General features: G+C 55.8%; 9 protein-coding genes across 9 annotated transcripts; 4 read left to right on the forward strand and 5 right to left on the reverse strand.

Moving 5' to 3' along the window:
• The first annotated feature begins 37 nt into the window (after positions 1–37).
• P153DRAFT_367275 (uncharacterized protein) lies at positions 38–1,680 on the forward strand. Its single transcript, XM_033668231.1, has 2 exons — positions 38–1,505; positions 1,571–1,680. Exon 1 carries the CDS (start codon positions 528–530, stop codon positions 1,296–1,298), a length of 771 nt encoding a protein of 256 aa, XP_033523380.1. The 5' UTR covers positions 38–527; the 3' UTR covers positions 1,299–1,505; positions 1,571–1,680.
• Positions 1,681–1,978: 298 nt separating this feature from the next.
• On the forward strand, positions 1,979–3,261 carry P153DRAFT_367277 (mitochondrial carrier). The gene is made up of 4 exons (XM_033668232.1): positions 1,979–2,167; positions 2,222–2,394; positions 2,450–3,007; positions 3,077–3,261. The coding sequence occupies exons 1-4, from the start codon at positions 2,025–2,027 to the stop codon at positions 3,187–3,189; spliced, it is 987 nt and encodes a 328-aa protein (XP_033523381.1). The 5' UTR covers positions 1,979–2,024; the 3' UTR covers positions 3,190–3,261.
• A 580-nt stretch (positions 3,262–3,841) lies between these two features.
• Positions 3,842–5,457, reverse strand: P153DRAFT_386188 (uncharacterized protein; the record flags this gene model as incomplete). The annotated part of the gene is made up of 2 exons (XM_033670507.1): positions 3,842–5,111; positions 5,216–5,457. 2 exons carry the CDS (start codon positions 5,455–5,457, stop codon positions 3,842–3,844), a joined length of 1,512 nt encoding a protein of 503 aa, XP_033523382.1.
• Positions 5,458–5,827: 370 nt separating this feature from the next.
• P153DRAFT_367279 (MFS general substrate transporter) lies at positions 5,828–8,020 on the forward strand. Its single transcript, XM_033668233.1, has 2 exons — positions 5,828–6,441; positions 6,507–8,020. Exons 1-2 carry the CDS (start codon positions 6,290–6,292, stop codon positions 7,804–7,806), a joined length of 1,452 nt encoding a protein of 483 aa, XP_033523383.1. The 5' UTR covers positions 5,828–6,289; the 3' UTR covers positions 7,807–8,020.
• A 160-nt stretch (positions 8,021–8,180) lies between these two features.
• Positions 8,181–8,763, reverse strand: P153DRAFT_367280 (uncharacterized protein). The gene has a single exon (XM_033668234.1). The coding sequence runs from the start codon at positions 8,446–8,448 to the stop codon at positions 8,290–8,292; it is 159 nt and encodes a 52-aa protein (XP_033523384.1). The 5' UTR covers positions 8,449–8,763; the 3' UTR covers positions 8,181–8,289.
• Positions 8,764–9,463: 700 nt separating this feature from the next.
• On the reverse strand, positions 9,464–11,307 carry P153DRAFT_431812 (uncharacterized protein; the record flags this gene model as incomplete). Its single annotated transcript, XM_033672926.1, has 2 exons — positions 11,200–11,307; positions 9,464–11,144 (listed from the first exon to the last, which is right to left on the reverse strand). Exon 2 carries the CDS (start codon positions 11,063–11,065, stop codon positions 9,464–9,466), a length of 1,602 nt encoding a protein of 533 aa, XP_033523385.1. The 5' UTR covers positions 11,066–11,144; positions 11,200–11,307.
• A 262-nt stretch (positions 11,308–11,569) lies between these two features.
• Positions 11,570–14,240, reverse strand: P153DRAFT_29559 (uncharacterized protein). The gene is made up of 4 exons (XM_033664039.1): positions 14,075–14,240; positions 13,985–14,020; positions 13,697–13,931; positions 11,570–13,503 (listed from the first exon to the last, which is right to left on the reverse strand). The coding sequence occupies exons 1-4, from the start codon at positions 14,089–14,091 to the stop codon at positions 12,019–12,021; spliced, it is 1,773 nt and encodes a 590-aa protein (XP_033523386.1). The 5' UTR covers positions 14,092–14,240; the 3' UTR covers positions 11,570–12,018.
• A 97-nt stretch (positions 14,241–14,337) lies between these two features.
• Positions 14,338–14,954, forward strand: P153DRAFT_292286 (uncharacterized protein; the record flags this gene model as incomplete). The annotated part of the gene is made up of 2 exons (XM_033663830.1): positions 14,338–14,513; positions 14,576–14,954. 2 exons carry the CDS (start codon positions 14,338–14,340, stop codon positions 14,952–14,954), a joined length of 555 nt encoding a protein of 184 aa, XP_033523387.1.
• A 98-nt stretch (positions 14,955–15,052) lies between these two features.
• Positions 15,053–18,489, reverse strand: P153DRAFT_367283 (uncharacterized protein). The gene is made up of 2 exons (XM_033668235.1): positions 17,432–18,489; positions 15,053–16,983 (listed from the first exon to the last, which is right to left on the reverse strand). Exons 1-2 carry the CDS (start codon positions 18,110–18,112, stop codon positions 15,172–15,174), a joined length of 2,493 nt encoding a protein of 830 aa, XP_033523388.1. The 5' UTR covers positions 18,113–18,489; the 3' UTR covers positions 15,053–15,171.
• Between the last annotated feature and the right edge of the window lie 276 nt (positions 18,490–18,765).

The following is an 18,765-nucleotide window of genomic DNA, read 5'->3' on the forward strand; positions in this document are numbered from 1 at the left end:
GAACGCGCGTGCTCGATTGCATCGGTGGTACATCGGTGAGGCAATTATTGATGATTACCGTGAGTAAAGGTGTTGAGTTTCAACTTGTCCCATACTGCGTGGGAAAATTGAGGCTTGTGACTGTGCTGCGTCTATCTCCCTGCTTCTACTCTACACCACAGACGAACACAGTGAAACTTCGCCTGAAAAAATCGAACAATTCCCTCTACTGTGGCGTATACACAGCATCAACAACGACGCGTTCTCAACCAGAAATCCAGCTGTATCCGCCTGCTGACCACCTTCTCCTCCACGACCACGATTCGCCGTCCCAGACTCCTTTTTTTACCATACACCGGTACACTGCAAATCCCTCTCTCCCCCGCACAATCCTGAACCAAACTTGACACAGCTGGACAACTACATAAGTCGCAGCACCCCTCGCTCTTCTAACTAAATAGCCACTGTATCCTCCACAGCGCTTTACCTTCTTACCAAAAAAGCTTCAAACACTTCCCTTCCTCTCCAACACCAACATCAACATCAACATGATGTTCACCACCACCATCCTGAGCATGCTGCTCTCCGTCTCCTTCGCCGCCGCAGCGCAGGAGTTCCCCTTCCCCGGCCCCATAAAGGCCACACGCACCGTCTCGGCTTCGGCCGACTTCAACATCCTCCCCCTCCCCTCCGCCCCCCTCGGCCCCTCGGCCATCATCGACATCCTGCCCGTCCCCGAGCAGTTCTTCGGGGCCTCGGCCTCAGCCTCGCCCACTGCCGCTGTCGTCTCTGCCGCCGCCGCGGGTCTCAAGCCCCGCATCCTCCCCGTGGACTTCTGGTCCACACGCTCCAGGCCTGCGGAGTGGAGGGCGCCTACTCTCGTCGCCGCCGCCGCCATCGTCTCGGTCTCAGCCCAGCCCACTCCATCAACGCGGGCAGAAATCGACACCCTGCCCCAGCCCTCAACCATCATCATCGTGATCGAGCCCCGTGCCCTCCCCACAGACTTCTGGGCCACACACCCCAGCCATACGGTCGCTGGCCTGCCTCACCCGTCGAATATCCCCCTGGAGTACTGGCGCACGGGTCAGAGGTTTACGATGAGGGCGGCGCCTACTGCTGTCGCTGAGGTCGAGGTCGAGGTTGAGGCCCGGCACTTGCTCATGCCTTCGGGCTTTGATGTTGAGGTCGAGGCGAGGAGTTTTTCTGCGCCTGCGTGGTGGTCTACGCGTGGGATGACGTTTGTGAGTCTTGTTGCGGTGCCGACGGGGGGGTTGGCGGTGGAGCGGAGTACGCTTCGGACTGTGGGGAGGGGGTAGGGGGTGGGTTTGTTGTTTGGTTGGGTGTGGTTGGCGACTACGCGGGTGTGGTCGTCGCCTGGGGGTTTGTAGATAGTGGTGTTTTTTTCCTTAATAAAAGTTTTTCTTCTTTGAGGTTGTGTCTTCTTTGCTTGCGTGATTGTGTTCATGGTTGATTTAAGTGTTGATATGTACTTGATGGAGGGGGATGTTGTAGTAGCTGGACGACTACAGTCCGGATTAGTGGAGGATTCTTGTGCCTGGATTTCTTGCTGTATACGCCTAGCATGTACTTTTTCAATTTGTATAGGTGTAGTTTTGCACCTTGTAGTCGCCACAAATGAGGCAGTTCACTTCCCTCTTTCACACCCGACCTCGAGGCACCATCCAGCCTAGGACATGCAACACACCTGTCACGACTAACGTTGCAAGAAACCGAGGCTTTGCACCATCAGAGCAAAAAAGTCATCCGCCGACGGTGAATGGACACAAGCAAACCAGGGCTTACCTCGGCTGTTGGCCCAACGCGGACCGATTCCCAAGCAGCGTGACGTTTTCACAAGCCAAACCATCGCTCCCCACAATGTTCTCCGCATCCTGAGCGTCGAGATCTGCTGCACGTTCTTTAATAACCCTCGCGGTTCCCGTGAAGCTTATCGTTGTGACTTTCCACTCCTGGTGCCCTGATCCACCTTTCATTCCGAGACAACACCACACACAACACAACACAACCCAACGCAACCCACCATGACAGACATGCAAGACAAAGCGCAAGACAAGCTCGCCGAATCGACGCAAGCGCTACCCCAGAGCACAGCAGCCCAGCAAAGCGACAATGTAGCACACGCGCTCGCCGGCGCAGGAGGAGGTCTGCTATCCATGGCGGTGACGTACGAGACCCTGACAGCCTGCCCTCACGGGTGCTCTCGCTGACGCCTTACCAGCTACCCGCTCATCACGCTCTCGACCCGCGCCCAGGTCGAATCCAAGCGCGCGCAGCTCTCGACGCTGGATGCCGCGCGCCGCATCGTCAACCGCGAGGGCATCGCGGGTCTGTACGCGGGCCTCGACAGCGCGCTCTTCGGCATCAGCGTGACGAATTTCGTGTACTATTACTGTACTCTCACCTCCCCTATCCATAGCATGTGCAATCAAGTGCTAATATATGCAAGGGTACGAATGGACGCGCTCCTTCTTCGAAAAAGCCGCCGTAAAAGCCGGCCGCGCCTCAATGAAGCTAACAACCGTGGAATCGATGCTCGCGGGCGCCCTCGCCGGCAGCGCAACCGTGCTAATCACAAACCCCATCTGGGTCGTAAACACGCGCATGACAGCACGTAAATCGCAGTCCAACGACGCCGTTCTACCGGGCGGCGCGCCCGCCAAGCAGCCCTCAACGCTCAGCACCCTGCTCGCTCTGATCCGCGACGAGGGCCCCCTGCGCCTGTGGACCGGCGTCATGCCCGCCCTCGTCCTCGTTATAAACCCCATCCTCCAATACACTGTTTTCGAGCAGATGAAGCAGTATCTGGAGAAAAGGCGCCGCGTTACGCCGAAAGATGCGTTTTACCTCGGTGCGCTGGGTAAGCTGCTCGCGACGAGTATTACGTATCCGTATATTACTGTGAAGAGCAGGATGCATGTTGCGAGCAAGGATGGGCCGAGGGATGATATGCTGACGACGTTTCGGAGGATTATTAGGGAGGAGGGGTATACGGGGTTGTATGGTGGTAGGTTTTTATCCTCGTTTTGCTGTGGTGGGGTGAGGCTGTGCTGACTGTTGTGTGTGTGTGTATTAGGTATTGGACCAAAGGTTACCCAGAGCGTTATTACGGCTGCGTGTTTGTTTGCGTTCAAGGATGTGCTGTATGCGTATACGGTGCAGGCAAGGAAGAAACTCGCTCGCGCGTAGAGCAATGCGAGGGAGACACACGCCCCCGTTTATCTCACGGAGGGGTACAGCACTACAGGAGGAGTGAGGGAGGCGAACTGTAGATGAACACGCCAGCATGGCCGTATGTACGATATGATATATACCCCCAACCCTTTGCATGCATACATACACCACACGTGTCTTGCACTTCATCTACATCTACATCGCTACCCATGAACGTCCAGAAGCAGACCTCCCATCCCATCCCATCGCACCTGCTCTAGTCTAGTCCAGGCCAGTCTACTCCATACACCCGCACTTGCAATTCTCAGACCCCAAACGAAATCTTTGAACACATATCGTCTCTATCTCCCTTCCCCCCCGGTGGTACTCTCGTCCATTGATACCCTACACACGCGGATAGTCAGAACCTCATGTATGGAGGGAGCGTAGCTGTACTCTCATTGTTCTTCACGCTTCGCGGGCTTATTGTGGCAATAGACCACACGGTGACCAACGTCCTGCTCGGTATGCGCTGTTTGGGGGTGGGTCTGAGACGGTACAAGCAGAGCGTGAGTGTCCGACGGAGGTTGAGCGGAGGACCGTCAAGTGTGGTGGTCTAGGGCGCGGTATATCCAGGATATCGATACACACTCCTTTCCCCTCACCACTCACCACAACCCCCCGCCATTCACCGTCCCCAAACCCTCCTCTCCCACCACCGCAACGGCACATACAACCCCGCAGCCAACACAAACCCAGCCTCAAACCCAACATCACCCGTAACCCTCGCAATCGGCCCCACATACCAAATCTGCGCCATCCCCGGCACCACCAGCCCAAAGCACAGCACACTCGCCGCCATAGCCGCAAACCCAGGCGGCAATTTCCCCGCATCGTCCCACGCCGCCTCATCATCCGTATACGCCGCCACCCTGCGCCCGCGGAAAACGATATGCTCCGTGATAACAACGCCAATAAACACCGCGCTCCAATACCCAATCAAGCCGAGAAAGTTCTCCAGCGCGGGGAAGAAGCTAGCCGCTGCTTCGATAGCGACACCGATTACCACGCCCGTGAGCGGGATGCTGAACAGCACTCTTGGGACGCGGAATAAGACGGGGAGGAACATTTGTAGGTTGAGGGTTACGCTGTACATTGTCGCCGCGAGGTTGCCCAGCATGCTGAACCCCAGGACTACCGTGACGAAGCGACCGAATCCGCCTGCGGGATGTAGCATAGCGGCTAGCACGCCGCTTGCTGCGTTGCTATCGTATCCGGCCTGCCAGGTCGGTGTATTTGGCACGGCGCCGCCCATCGCCGCGCCGAGGGTCATGAGCAGGATGGTCGGCAGCGCGAGGCCTGCGTACGTGTATGTGAAGATGCGGGCGCGTGGTGCGGCGGGGGCCATGTATGTTGAGAAATCGCTGGCGAGGGCGGCCCAGGGGAGCATGAAGCTCGCCACCAGGGCGCCGAAGCTGAGGATCTGGGGCGCGGTGGCGGGTTCCACGGCGGTTTGGCGGTGTAGGCCCGATGCGCCGCAGCCCGTGGCGATTAGCAGCGCGAGGAGGGCGGGGATCCACGCCCAGCGCTCGTAGACGTGCAGGACGCGGAAGCCGCAGAAAGATATGAGCAGGGCGAGGGCGGAGATTATGACGATTCCGACGGTGGCGGAGATTGTGCGGCCGGTTGTTACGGCGGAGAGGGCTTGCCCGCCGATGATGGCGTCGACGATGCAGAAGCCGGTTAGGGTTGCGAGGTTTAGGAGCACGATGAGCGAGATGAAGTGTTTTCCGTAGGTGAAGCGCGCGGATACGAGTTGGCGCATTCCCGTCTGCGGGCCCCAGGTGCAGAGGTAGGCGACGGGAGCTGTGGAGATGAGGGTGAAGAAGAGGATTATTAGGGCGGAGGAGCGCAGGCTGAGGGCGAAGGATTGGGGGCCTACCATGCCGAAGGTTACGCTGCGGGGGGTCAGCTTTGTTGTGGTGTTGACTGAGTCCAAGAACGGTGCTGTTCAATGTCGAATAACAATGCCCATCAATAATCACAACGGGAGAAGACATACGGCAGGGGATTACAGCTCATGCAGAACCACAGCGTGAAGATCCGGGAATACCTCGTCTCTGTTCGTTCATCGTAGGGAACGGGTGCCGCGCCTCGCAACTCGATCTCTCCCCGTTGCTCCAGGAAGCTCATCACACCACGCAGACCTCCGACTCTTGACCGCTTCTCAGCGTCTGACTCCAATCCTGCTTTGTCGACATCCACCTGCTTTGTGTCCAGCGACGCTCTCTCCTCATCCCTCATGATTGCCATGCGTGACTAGCTCTTTCTTGGATCCGCCGTTATACGCGTTGTGAAGCGAGAAGGTTGGGTAAGTACGTCTATCCAGTCTGGGGTACAGACTATATCTCAGGCAAACACACACTCCAGTCTGGCTTGTATTTTTTCGTCTTCGTCGTCGTCCCAGACAGCAGGTCATGATTCGTCTTCAGGCGTGTTATTTTCGCTGACGTCCACACCCCCGGTATGACTCCCCCCTGCTCGGTGGCGTCGTGAAAGAAAACCTTTTTGATACCAATCCCGCGACGGAGACGACCCGCAATCCGCAGGCCGGGAATTCCGATAGCGCCATTCCCAACGGGGAGGGGGAGGCCGGGTCATGGCACTCACTCACTGCGACAACCGTTGACAATACACTAGAAAGAAGTGTAGTCTAAAAAGAACGGCTACAAATCACAAGACGACAAGAGGCCTGCCCCAGCGACCTGGTTTTTTTTCTTCGTCCCGAGTTCCCACGACAAACTGGGATATACCTACCGATGAAACGACGACGGAGAGTTTGCCGATCCGCTCCAGTTCGCTTATTCTTTTTGTGTGGGGTTTGTATGCTAGGCTCCTGACGTCTCCACGCCTGGAACCTCGCGACGTTGGACACGAGATACATGGCCGACTCTCGCCGATGTCCTGCCTTTCCTCGGATGCGCATTGCTTTGCGGTGCCTTTTACTCCGAGAAGAACGTCGACCGGATTTCGGCTTAAGATGACGAGAACGCGCGCTTTGTTTTTGGGGCGATGGAATACTACTACTGCTACTTCTCCTCCTCCCTTCGACATCCTGCATGACTGTGAGTGAACCATGACTATCGAGGAGAAGCCGCAATCTGCCCTCGACGCGGAGAATGGCGTGTCCAGAGAAGCCGGATCCGTGGATGAGGTCCCGTATAGCATCTACACGCCCAAGGAGAAATGGATGATCGTCGCCATGGTCGCGTTGGCGGGGTTCTACAGGTACGTCAGTCTGCAGGGTGTAGTGCTTGCTTTCACACATATGCGGTAGACTGACCATTGCTTAGCCCGTTGCCTGCTAATATATACTTCCCGGCTATACCCACCCTCGCCAAAGCTTTTGGCAAGTCAATCGACACTATCAATCAGACGGTCACTGTGTATCTGGTCTTCCAGGGCGTGTCGCCCATGCTATGGGGGCCCATTAGCGACCGCTATGGACGACGACTGGTGTATCTCGGCTGCTTGAGTATTCTGGTGGCGTCGAGTATCGGCTTGGCGTTGTGTCCGACTGATAAATTCTGGTTACTCTTGTTTCTGAGATGCTTTCAATCTGGTGGAAGCGCGAGTACCATCGCCCTTGGAGCTGGTGTGATTGGTGACATTTCCACTTCCAAAGAAAGAGGAGGATATTTCGGCATGTTCAACCTAGGCCCAATGCTAGCCCCCGTCATCGCCCCAGCCATGGGCGGAGCCCTATCTCAGAGCCTCGGATGGCGGTCCATATTCTGGTCCATCGTCATCATGGTCGCCGTATGCCTAGTCTGCATCGCGCTCTTCCTCCCCGAAACCCTCCGCTCCATCGCCGGAAACGGCAGCCTCCCCGTCTCCCCCCACTCCCGCGCCCTCGTCCCCATCGTCGGCCGCAAAGCCGCCCGCGAAGAATACACCCCCGACCCCTCGCGCGCCAAAGCAAAACAATCCGTAAACCCCTTCGTCCTCTTCACATACCCCGACGTCATCGTCCTACTCACCTTCACCGGCATCGTCTACGCAGTAAACTACACAATCACAGCCACAATCTCCTCGGCCTTTGCAAAAATCTACCCCCAGCTCTCCCAAACCGTGCTCGGCCTGTGCTACCTGCCCACCGGCGCCGGCATGATAATCGGCAGCACCATGACGGGAAAAATGCTAGACTGGGAATACGCCCGCATCAAATCGCAGCTCGGCTCGAAATTCACAATCGAATACGCTCGCCTGCGTATCATGCCCTTCTACCTCGCCCTCTTCATAATCTGCGTCATAAGCTGGGGATGGGCCATCGAGGCCAAAGCGCACATCGCCGTGCCGCTTATTCTCGGCGTTATGCTGGGCTGGACGTCCATTGGCATCCTCAACACGACGATGACGCTCAATGTGGATATTTTGCAGTCGCGCAGCTCGGGGGCCACGGCGTGCACGAATCTCGTTCGCTGCTCGTTGGCTGCGATTCTTATTTCGGTTATTGATCGCATGACGGGGGCGTGGGGGCATGGGTGGACGTATGCGTTTTGGGGGGCGGTTTGTGTGTTGTTGCTTCCGCTTATGTTGTTGGAGATTAGGAGGGGGCCGGTTTGGAGGGCGAGGAGGGAGGCTGCTGAGTAGGGGTGGGCAGGCTGGGAGTGAGGATGGGTAGGCTGGAGGTGATGAAGTGGATTTGTTTGTTTGCTTCACGACAAGCAGACATTTGTGGAAGCGAGGGAGGGAGGAAGCTTGGAATCTTTTGTCCTTGGGATGGTGCGTATCGGACCAGAAAAGTTTTATACCCCTTAGTCGTACATTGTTGCAATTTGATCACGCATTTTTTTTCTCACACAAACACACTCTCCCTAAGAACCTAAGAAAGTGAAATCTATATTCTATCTTATCATACCGACCAGCAGTACCCTACACCCTCATCCCCGTCTATCCCCATCTACCTCCATCTACACTCCACTCCTCTCCACTTCTCTTCTTCACTTCCCCCTCCCAGCAGCCTCCCTCGCAGCACAATACGGACACTCCTCCGTCCTCAAATGCACGCATTTATCCTCCACACACAGGATCTGGTGCTTGGTGCAGTATCCAAAGGCGGTTTGGCCGCGGCAGTTACCCTTGCTTTTTAGCGGGCAGTGGTGCGTTGTTTGGCCGCGGTGGCGGGGCATGTTGTGTGGTTTTTGAGGGGGTGTAAGGGGATAGTTTGCTGGAGGGTTGACTGGGGGAGAACTGTATGGGGGATGGGATGGAGGGTAGGCGGGATTTATACATCCCCGTCCTGCGCTGTGGAAAGTTCGTCGGCGGACATTGTGATGCAGTGAAGATACTGTAGGGCTGTGTGAAGACGTTGTTCGTTGTGGGGATGGGGGGTTCACAATGCGGGTTGGGAGGTGCTAGATGTTCGTCATTGTGAGTGGTGGTATACACTTCTCTGGTCGACGATGGGTGGTGCGGAGTGTCTTTTCACTGGCTTGGAGAACAGGCGGCGAGGCTTTGTGCGTGGCACTGTCTGTGGATGATTATTACTACAGCGTTGTCTCGATGGGGGATGGCAGTATTATAAGGAAGGGGAATGAAATTTATATCTATGCGGGCACTATTCAGTAGAGCTAGAAGTTTGTTTGGCGGAGTGGTGCCTAATACACTGAGCCTTGCGGGTGTTGTCTTACGTGATAAGCATTCGGTTAACGCACAGGCTAATCTTGATATGTAGTTAACTGTGTGCCCTTCTAGTATATACAACATGTTTTCCCAAGCATCATATATATGACGGCTAGTATTGTTGAAGCATCGACGAAAACACAACGCAACAAAAAGATGTGCAGTGAAGATTTAAACTGTCTATGCGCCAAGTCACTGTTACACAGTCCCACTCAAGTAATATCTGAGAAACTATCGACTGTCGTTAGAATGTTGAGACCTTTGTCACACAACAGGCCCCGCAAGGCCTCGCTCCACTGGATAGAATTTCAACCCCATCGAACAGTCGTTGCCTGTACTTATTCAAAAAAGCTTACATACGAGACATAAACCATGGAGTGTTTAACTTGTCATATGACGATGCGAGATATGCGTGGAGAGTACTATTGCACATTTGATAGGATGGTATGTATTGTAGGTGCCCATCCTTCACATAATTTGTTCTTGACATGAATACTGTGATTTCACTTAAGTAGATTCCAACCAATTTCCCCGTCTTCAGCATGTCGAAATAGTACAAATACCGACTTAGTTATCTACTGCACAAACCCCCCCACAGAGTGAAGCAGCTAATACAGTCCCAACCTCACGCCGAGCACCCATTCAAGAACGGAAAAACATGACCCAACGGGTGCCGCATCCCCGCCCTATCCTCGTTCAAGAAAGGAAAAACATGACCCAACGGATGCCTCCCATCCACCCCATCCCCACGCGCCTCCCGCCTCACCCGACGAATCTCCTTCCACTCCCTCAGCATCTCCTCAGCCTCGGTGATATCATGGCTATACTTCATACCATCGATAGCAAACTGCACAAGTCTCCTCGCCAAGCGATACGCCGGCTCATACGCATAGCGAAGATACTTCGGCCCGGCGGCGTCTTCAAACGCGCGTTTCAGTATCCCATCTTCTTCGGTGGCTGGCATGTCGTTTGCCCGTAGCTCGTTGTCGTCTTCGTCGTCATCCCACGCCCATATCCATGTCGGTGGCGTGCAGGACATGAAGGTGGGGGCTAGGACGGCGTCGTCCCAGTCTAGCACGGCTGTGATGTGCGGCGTTGGACAGTCAGGAGTCGTCCCGCAGAGTATGTTCCGGGGTTCGAGGTCGAGGTGGCAGAGAGAGATCTCGTTGTCGGCGAACCAGCCGTCTTCTTCGAGTTCTGAGGCCATGACGATGAATTGGTCCATGAATTTTGGGCGGAGGACGTCGGCGGGGAGGTTTATCAGGCCGTCGTCTTTGCGGTCTTGGAAGTTTGTTTCCAGGAGTTTGCGGATGGTTGGGGGTGGCTTGTCTTGACGCTGGGGTGAGCCTTCCCACTCGAAGAAGGGCTCGATGATGACCTCGTCCCGCGATGCATTGTCGATGTCGTTGGCATTGTCATTGTCATTCGACGGCAGACAAAGCCATCCCGCAGTTGAACTCGTAACATCCATCAACCTCCGCAAGACACGCCCCAAGTCCTCAGCAACCCTCCGCCTCCCCTCCCCGCCCAACCCTCCCCACTCCCCCAACAAGCTCCCCCCCTCCAACCGCGTAATAACCATAAACCGCTCGCCCACCTCATTCTCCCTCCCGCCATCAAACCCCACCACCCGCGGCACCGGCACCCCGCCCATATCACCCACGTACCGCAGCGCCGCAACATCGCGGTCCAGCCGCGCCGCATCCATGCGCGGAATGCGCAGCACGCAGTTCACCCCGAGAGACGGGATCGCGATGCCGATGATGCGGTTGTAGCCGCCGCCTTGCATGCGCTCGATGGTGATGGAGGAGGGTGGGGCGAGGGGCCAGAGCGTGTGTGCGAGGGAGAGGACGCGCGGGTGGAAGGTGGTGAAGGGTTCGTGGGCCCATTGGGTTGTTGAGGTTGTTGAGGTTGTGGAGGAGGTGTCGTTGTCGTCGTCGTCGTCGTCGTCGTCGTTGTCGTCATCGTCTGAGGGGGGTGTATGGTGGGATAAGGCGTCTGGGGTAGGCAATGGTGGTGAGAGGACGTCTTCAAGCTCAACCATATTTCCCGGTTGACAATCTCGGTCTGACATCTTCGGTTGATACTCTGTTTGATTCTCGATGTCGTGGGGAAGGAACAAGCCTACCTTCCCACTCGGGAGAAAACTAATATGTGTGTTGGGCGGTACAAACACTTTCACAGGGGCGTTCTTTGTGCGCGCTCTCTGCATGCGGTGAGTTGGCATTCACCCACTCACGCAATGACAAAGACAATGAAGCTGTTCCCGTCCGTGGTGCGAGCACAAAGAAGCCCTCCCCACCTGGCTGTGAAAGGGTGTCAGTGTAGGCAGTGATGACTGGCTGTGAACGGTCCACTGACAACTTAATTCGTCGGCCTGATAACTTGGTTTGTGCAGGTTCAACACATTACCTCGTCATATAATAGCAAATTCTAAGTGAACTCAGAAGACTTGAGACCCCGTCTCGCTTGTACAGTCGAACGAAGCTGCAGATTAACGAGAGCAAACACACAACCGAATCCATCGTCCTTTCCCCAAGACATATCCTTGCGCTCGGACCGTCTCACTACACCTGCCACTGTTATGTCGCAGTAAATCTAGCCCAAAGATTCGCATTTACACACCACCACGGCATGAATGTAGATGAAGCGCATCACCCACATACACCCACATAAGTCTTCTCCGCAGCAGCTCAGCTCAGCGAAACAGTACACCAAAAACCGCTTAATTTTCTTCATATAATATCGCGACCGTCATCCGTCACCTGATCTCATAGCTGCTTCGATAACGCCCCCATTCCCATTCCCATTCCCATTCCGCTTTCTTTCCACCTCAGCCTACAAGTACAAAGTAGCACGCGCGCTATGTTGCACGCGGCTCAAACCGGTTCCCGATCAGATACGCAAACGCCAGATTCGGGCCCAAATGGCCAGTAACCGTGGGGAGAAAAAAGACCATACCGCCCATCTTTACAGATTTGCTGGAAGCCACTTTTTTTTGAAGAGGTATGAAAGCCAGGTCTGATCGCCATGCATGACTCCGAGACGCAAGCGAGAAAGACCCCCAATTCCCTGATGTCCAGCCTGCGCTTCACTCACGCACCAAAACTTCTCATTTCAATCGTGACTTGTCATGTAGTCTGGCAAGGACCCAAGTCCTCATGTAACACCTGAAAATTCCTAAGCCGTTGGCTGGTCCCCAAAGGCAGTTGGTGCGCCACGGCCCCTGAAGGCAAAGCCGCCGCGACCGCGTCCTCGACCACGGCCACGACCTCGGTATCCACCGCGGTAGCCATCGATACTGCCTTGGCCGAAAGTCTCCATGTTCTTCCTTCGCTCTTCGGTACGGAACTCCTGACCGCGACGGCTGGCAGCCTCTTCCCTGTCCTTGAGTTCGCTCGAGATGTTGTCGAAGAAGCTGGAGCCCTTGTCGTACATTGCAGAGGGGATAACAACGTCTCCCTTGCTTTCGGAGGCGCCGTTTGCGTGGGTATTCGAAACCGCCTCGACCGTTGGCGCGACAGAGGCGTCACCAAGCGGCGATCCCGTTGCAATAGCCTCCTTGACCATGTCCTGCTTGTTGAACTTCGCGTTCGCAGCATCGAAATCGTAATCGGTTGTCGGGACTTCCATCTTTGGGTGCTGGTGACCACCCCTGCCTCCTCCTCTTCCGCCACGACCGCCACGGAATCCACCAGGGGCTGGCTGGCGGGTTTGACGGCTCTGGTGCTCTCTCATTCCCTCGACTTTCTGCGCTAAGTTGTTCATAGGGTCTGAGACTGGTGCAGGCGCCTGTCCTCTGTTCTGAAGGTTGAGCTTCGCCATAGCCTCGGCGACAGCAGCAGTCGCAAGCTGAGTCGCATTCTGTTGCTGAGCGGCAGTAGCTGCAGGCTGAACAGCGGGAGCTGCAGCTGGTTGTTGTGTTCGTGGTGTGCTCTTGGTCACGTTCGGGCTAGCGATCGGAATAGCGGGAATGATGCGGCCACCCTTTGGTCCTGTCGGAGCGGTTTTTGGTACACCTCGGGCTTGTTGGACCGGCAAAGGCTGTGGAGGCGCAAGCGCAGCCGCAACATCTGGCTTCGACTCGACGGGTGGAGGTGGAGCTTGCTTAGGGGTAGCAGCTGGTGCGGGTGCATTTCCTGCTGCCTTTGCGCCCGTCTTTGCCTGTGCAGGCTTCGTGGCGCCATCTACTTCAGCAGCCTTGGGCTGTGCAGCGGGCTTCTCGTTCTTGGCCGCTGGAGGCCCTGTTGGAGCAGCGCCTCGCGGGCCTGTTGGGGGCTGGTTCTGGTTTTGGCTCTGATTCTGATGCTGGTTCTGCAGTCCAGGAGGACCAGCCGGCATTTGAGGCGTGTAGGGTCCGGGAGGTCCGGGAGGTCCATTGAAACCTTGGCCTGGCGGGAACCAACCTGGGGGAGGTGGTCCATATGGAGGCATGCCAAATGCGCCAGGGGGTCCTGGTGGGAAAGGGCCAGGAGGACCGCCAGGAAATCCACCCTGCGGACCAAAGCGGTTCTGGTATGGGCCGCCGGGGCCGCCGGGGCCGCCGAACGGAGGATAGCCACCTGGTGGGAACTGGCCATGCTGCGGAGGGAAGTTCGGAGGCGGTTGTTGCGGGCGCTGCTGTTCTTGCGGGGCGCTTTCTTGGCGGGGCTGAGACTGCGGTACCTGTCGCATCCATTCTGTGTTAGCAACAGAACTTGAATTATGCGTGACAAGGGATGGATTGCATAGAGGGTCTCAGAAGGAAGGCAACGGAGGATATCCACATGGTTTTGCGCTCTCGGTGGTAATAAAATGATTTACATCCGAAAATGTTACATCATCGGACCATGACGTGCAGAAGCTGGGGTAGACTCACTCCGATGATGGCTGGGTCCTGGGGCATGGCTGGAGGCGGGGCCTTCTCCTTGGCCGGCTCCTCAATGCGCAGGTCCTTCACATCGCTGCCGCGAAAGACAATTTGCTCGTAGTTGACGTCGGAAGGCGGGTACTCGTCCTTGCCGCCCTTTCGTCCCTCGGTGCCGTAGGATCGCACATTGTCGAGGGAAACGGTCGACTGTTCCGAGTTGATCTCGACGAGGGTACCGACATAGCTGCACATAGTCAGCGCCCAGAACCAATGCCTCTGCACGTGATTGCCACTGACCGGATGTCGCTCTTGGAGATGAGAGATATGCGAGATCTACGCGTTGGCCGTTAGCAGAAGCTCCAGCACCGCGTCCGAGCTACCACTGACCCTATGAACTCGGACATGGCTGCGCACTGCGGGTATCAAAACGGTCGTCTGGGCGAGGAGAAGCTGTAGCAATGCAAGAAGAGGGGGGACAGCAAGCAAAGGGGACGGGTGAGAGAGAGGCTGGCGTCGTGTCGAAGCGGAGGCCCGATGTACGTATGGACGTGGGAGAACTTGGCGTCTTAGCCTTAGCGAGCCCCTCGGTTTGACCATGTCCCATGTCCCCTTACCCCACACCTCATGCCCATGCACTACCTTCACTCGCCATGAGCGTCGCTGGAGCCACCGATGGGCTGAATGACGTATACGAGGCCCTTGAGCGATACAACTGGGACGACGATGTCGAGTTCCAGTCGGGCCTGAGTGCCATCTTGGGGAGCAACAGCACGCCCGAGCAAGCTGCCGAGCTGGCGTTGCGCGCACGATGCTTCTACTATGCTCGGTATGCAAACACACACGCACGTTCGCGCCTTCCTGATGTGCTTTGGTGCTGAGCATATGCAGAAAGTATACCACCAACATCGACTTCGACGCTTACAAGGCATACCGTAACGCGCGCGGTCGACCACCCCCTGCATCGGCCAGCGTGTTGACTCTTGTACCTTCGACGGAAGCTATACCACCAGCTCCAATTGAATCTGCCGGTGGTGTCTTACCCGCGCCTGCGAGCGCAAGTGAGCCGCCAGCACCATATCCAACCACGTTTGCACATATCGTGGACCTCATCACCACCGGACAACCCATACCCGGCATCAAGGACATTCCGAATACCGTACTTGAGGGGCAGGGCACCCAGCCTGAAAAGACCAGGAGAAAGAAACCGTGGGAAAAGGACGAGAAGTCTCCAGCCACCGAGGAATCAGTCCCAGCTGCCGTATCCTAGATCGAATAGCACATATGAAACACGATATCAAGAATAGATATTACACAACCTTCTCTAACACAACCATGCTCGATTAATGTGTATGAACACGTACAATTCGACCTATCCAACGAGTACCAAAACACGAGGGGTATATAGCAAAACCAACCACCTGTAACAAAAAGAACTCCCACCCAGATGCACCAAAGATCCCTCCAACCTCTTACCCAACACCCGCTCACAATACAGCCTCAAGAATCTTATCCTTCAAGCTCTTGACCTCCTCCTGACTCTCCCAGAGCTTCCTCTGCGCTTCCAAAAACTTTGCTTTCCACGCCACGCCCTCCCTTCCGTCCTCTTGCCCCTCTTCAATACTCCCTTCCCCGTCATCCACTGTAGCAACAAGTCCTTTCGCCACCCACTCGCCAGCGAGTCCGCCAAAAGTCACGGCGAAGAACACATCAAACGTCTCCTTGACCGCCCCATCGTGCATTCCCTCTGTATCCTCGTCGTCTTCTTCGATAGGACTCTCGTACCCATCACCCCCAACACGGAATCTGATGCATTCTACCCGTCTCACTCCTCCATTGGGACCACCAATGCCAAGTCCAACAGCACCCGTGAGACCCAGACAACTGCTGATTGCGATGCTCAGCATCTGGTCACTCATAGGAAACCCTGGACCTGACGTGACTTTCGCGTAGAGAGGTTGTAGGATTGAAGAGGCAAGGTTTTTTGCTTCTGTACCACGGAGACGCTTTCGACGGCCATTCAATGGAGCACGGATCAGTTCTGCGGCGAGAGCGCGATTCAGCGTCTCAGGGGACATGTTCGGGAGGGGACGTGCTGCAGGCGAAGATTGAGTTTGTGGGCGTGGAGGAGGAGGCCGAGGTTGCGCTGGTGTTTCTGAAGGCGTGAGAGAGCCGTGGTATGTGTGATGTGTTGGCCCACTGTGGTGGTCAAACGTAGATGCTGGCGAATTATGCACTGAGATGGGATTGAGCGTCGAGGGAACCAAATCAGTACCAGGGCTTGTGTTCTGTTCACCATTGACGAGCACGGTTGGTGTGACCAGCCTCACGGGATTTCCCAGATTTTGCGGGACCTGAAGACTCAGTCTGTGTGGTCTTTGAATTGCACCATGTAAAGCACTCTCTCCATGCAGCGATACAGCAGATGCAGGTGTTGGTGGAAAGCGGAATGAGTGGTCGTGTCCTGGAGGGTCGGATTGGGCGCGTTCCACAATGGGTGTCAAGTTGCCGTGGTTCCTGTGCATGTCAATCGTTGGCCCTTCTCTCGTCTTTGGGTTTGCCGGAAAGGTAACGAAAGGTCCATCCCTGACCGACCGATTACTAGGCGGCCGCCCTCGTAGTTTTCCACTCGACGAAGTGTTGTTGCTTGACCATGCAGACGAGACTGCAGGACCATGGCGACGGCGTGCGCGAGGCCTTGCACTGGAAGGAGTTATTGCGGATTGTGGTTCGTCAAAAAATGGATGCGCAGAGTGCGGTGTTATAGCTGAGAGTGGATGTGGCGTGGTTGGATGGTCCTGTGTATTGAGACGCCAGCGGATCTGTTGCCCTCCCATAGGCGAAGCTGAATATGGGGTCAGATTCTTGTGATTCATCCGACTTGGTGCTGAATCCGTCGTCATGGCGGACGATGGAGTGATGACGGATGCTGCAGTCCAGGGATCATGAGGTGTCAAGAACCCTCCCATATGGTCAGGGTGGGCACTGGTAGGATACGCCGACTGAGGCTGCAACGCGTTTCCAAACGGAATTGATGTGTCCAATTGAGGGCGCTTGCGGGCGGGTGCACTCTCATCCCCTTCCATCTCTTCCTCGCCATCGTCAGCTTTCCGTCGCCCGCGTTTTGGCTTGAACTTGGGGTCAAGTGCTCGTATTGCTAAGTCTTCCTCTAGAGGCACGCCATCACGTCCTCCGTCTGGAAACGGATTGTGTGGTAGGGGTATTTGTAGATAATAAGGATGCTGCTTTCCAAGTAGGTACTCGAAGAAGGCGTCGATGTGCATTGCACGCATCCATCGCTAGACACCGTTAGCATTGCATACACAGAAAATGAGAGACAAGCAAATACGGAGAAGAAGAAGCGGTAGAAGGTAGCTGACAACGACGGGAGGTTATTTGCGGCGTGGCGAACGACACATCGGGAAGGTAGTGGGCCCATTCCTTGCACTACGATTCTGGAGCAACTGGCTACGCCGTAGACATCGAGGCTATTCGGGTTGGTTCACCTCTTAGATCTCACCTTACGTAGTGGCGCATGGAGGCCCAGTCGCTTGTTCGTAGTTCGTAGTCGACCGTTCCAGTGTTCTGGTTGACCGTGCCGCACGATCGAGCGGCATCTGAACCAGATCCTCGGAATAGGAGGCGTTTTCAGCGAAGCAGTTCCTCAAGTCCAAGGATGGGCAGAACATGGTGTCGATATTTGGGTGGATGACTAAGAAAGACATAGACAAACAGAAATATCCTCACCTTTAGCCTCACAGAGTACTGTTGTACTTTCTGTGTACTCTGCCCCTTCTCGGTATCTGGCGGTGCAACGCCCAAGTCCAAAGCCAGTTTTGTCCACGTCGTAATCTCCTTTGCGTCGAACTTGCGTATCAGCTCGAACAACGTCCAGACGCTAAACGCGTTGCCATCACTCTTAGGAGGCGTCCGAAACAGCTTCACCAACTCAGTGGTGTCGATGGACGTGGGGAAGTTGGGGTTGCAATATAGTATAAAGTTGGCGAAGGCGTTGTCGATGGTCGCGTCGGACACGTCGCGCGATGGAGGAGAGCGGTCGTCAGGCACAAAGGAAGGTGTCAGCTGCTTTGGCTGGCTGGTGGGTGACATGGCGGAGAAGCGCGGCGAGGCGTTGGAGGGAGTCGGTGAGCTGCGCGCCATGTCGCCATAGAAGCTGTGCGCCAGCTGGCCGCCGCCGAGGGAGGCATTCTGGGGTTGGAGTAGGTGGTTGTGGGTAGCTCCGTGTCCATTACGGTTGGCACCTGTGCTCTGGTCAAGGCTCGGATCAATTGCTGGTACACCAGCGCCTGAGTGCCGAAAGGGCGAGTACGCCGGGGTGTTGTTGGTCCCCGCGTGCTCGTAGTGCCCGCTGGCCGTGAGATGCAGACTGTGCTCCGTCTCAGATTCCTCGCCAAAGTCGACTTGCATGGTTTGGAGGCGCGAAGGATGGTAACGTGGTATCTGGGCCGCTCAGCACGCCATGTACGCTCTGATGTAAGTCGCGCCTGCCCTGACTTCAATAGACTATCGGCCACAGTGAACAGGCGACGCGCAATGTGCTACGCTGCTGGAAATGCCTTTTTTCGCGGCTCCCCCATCCAAAGGGTGAGCTGCTGTATACAAAGGGCGCCTGCTGCAGCAGAGAGAGTTCGCGAGTCCAGCGCGAACAGCCCCAGCGATAGGATGCGATGCGCCCAGCGCTGTCGCGAAAGCACCTCACTACGAGCGGGGGGGCTATATTGGTCGTCTTGGTATGTAGACGCGACGGCGCGCGATGCAATCGTGTCGTCGAGAATCGTTTGTTGGTATTTGCGGTTATGACGAGTTGTTCTTGCGTACACTTAGGTATTGTCGAGGGCCAAGGGTCATGTCTATTTTTGGATCGTCAACTCCGACCCGCTCCCATGTCGCTGCAGGAACATCAGCACGCCTTTCCCATCTTCCCTGTCTTATTGGTTGTTTCTGTGTTTGGAATCAATTCGCCTCCGACAAGGTTACGTCGAATCTGGTGCGATGCCGGGTTCCAGCAGCGCATGAACGACATGTGGGTTTTGCTTGTGGTACGCCAAAGACAGGTGCCC

Source organism: Dothidotthia symphoricarpi, assembly GCF_010015815.1.
Source record: "Dothidotthia symphoricarpi CBS 119687 unplaced genomic scaffold P153scaffold_11, whole genome shotgun sequence".
Lineage (NCBI taxonomy): Eukaryota > Fungi > Ascomycota > Dothideomycetes > Pleosporales > Dothidotthiaceae > Dothidotthia > Dothidotthia symphoricarpi.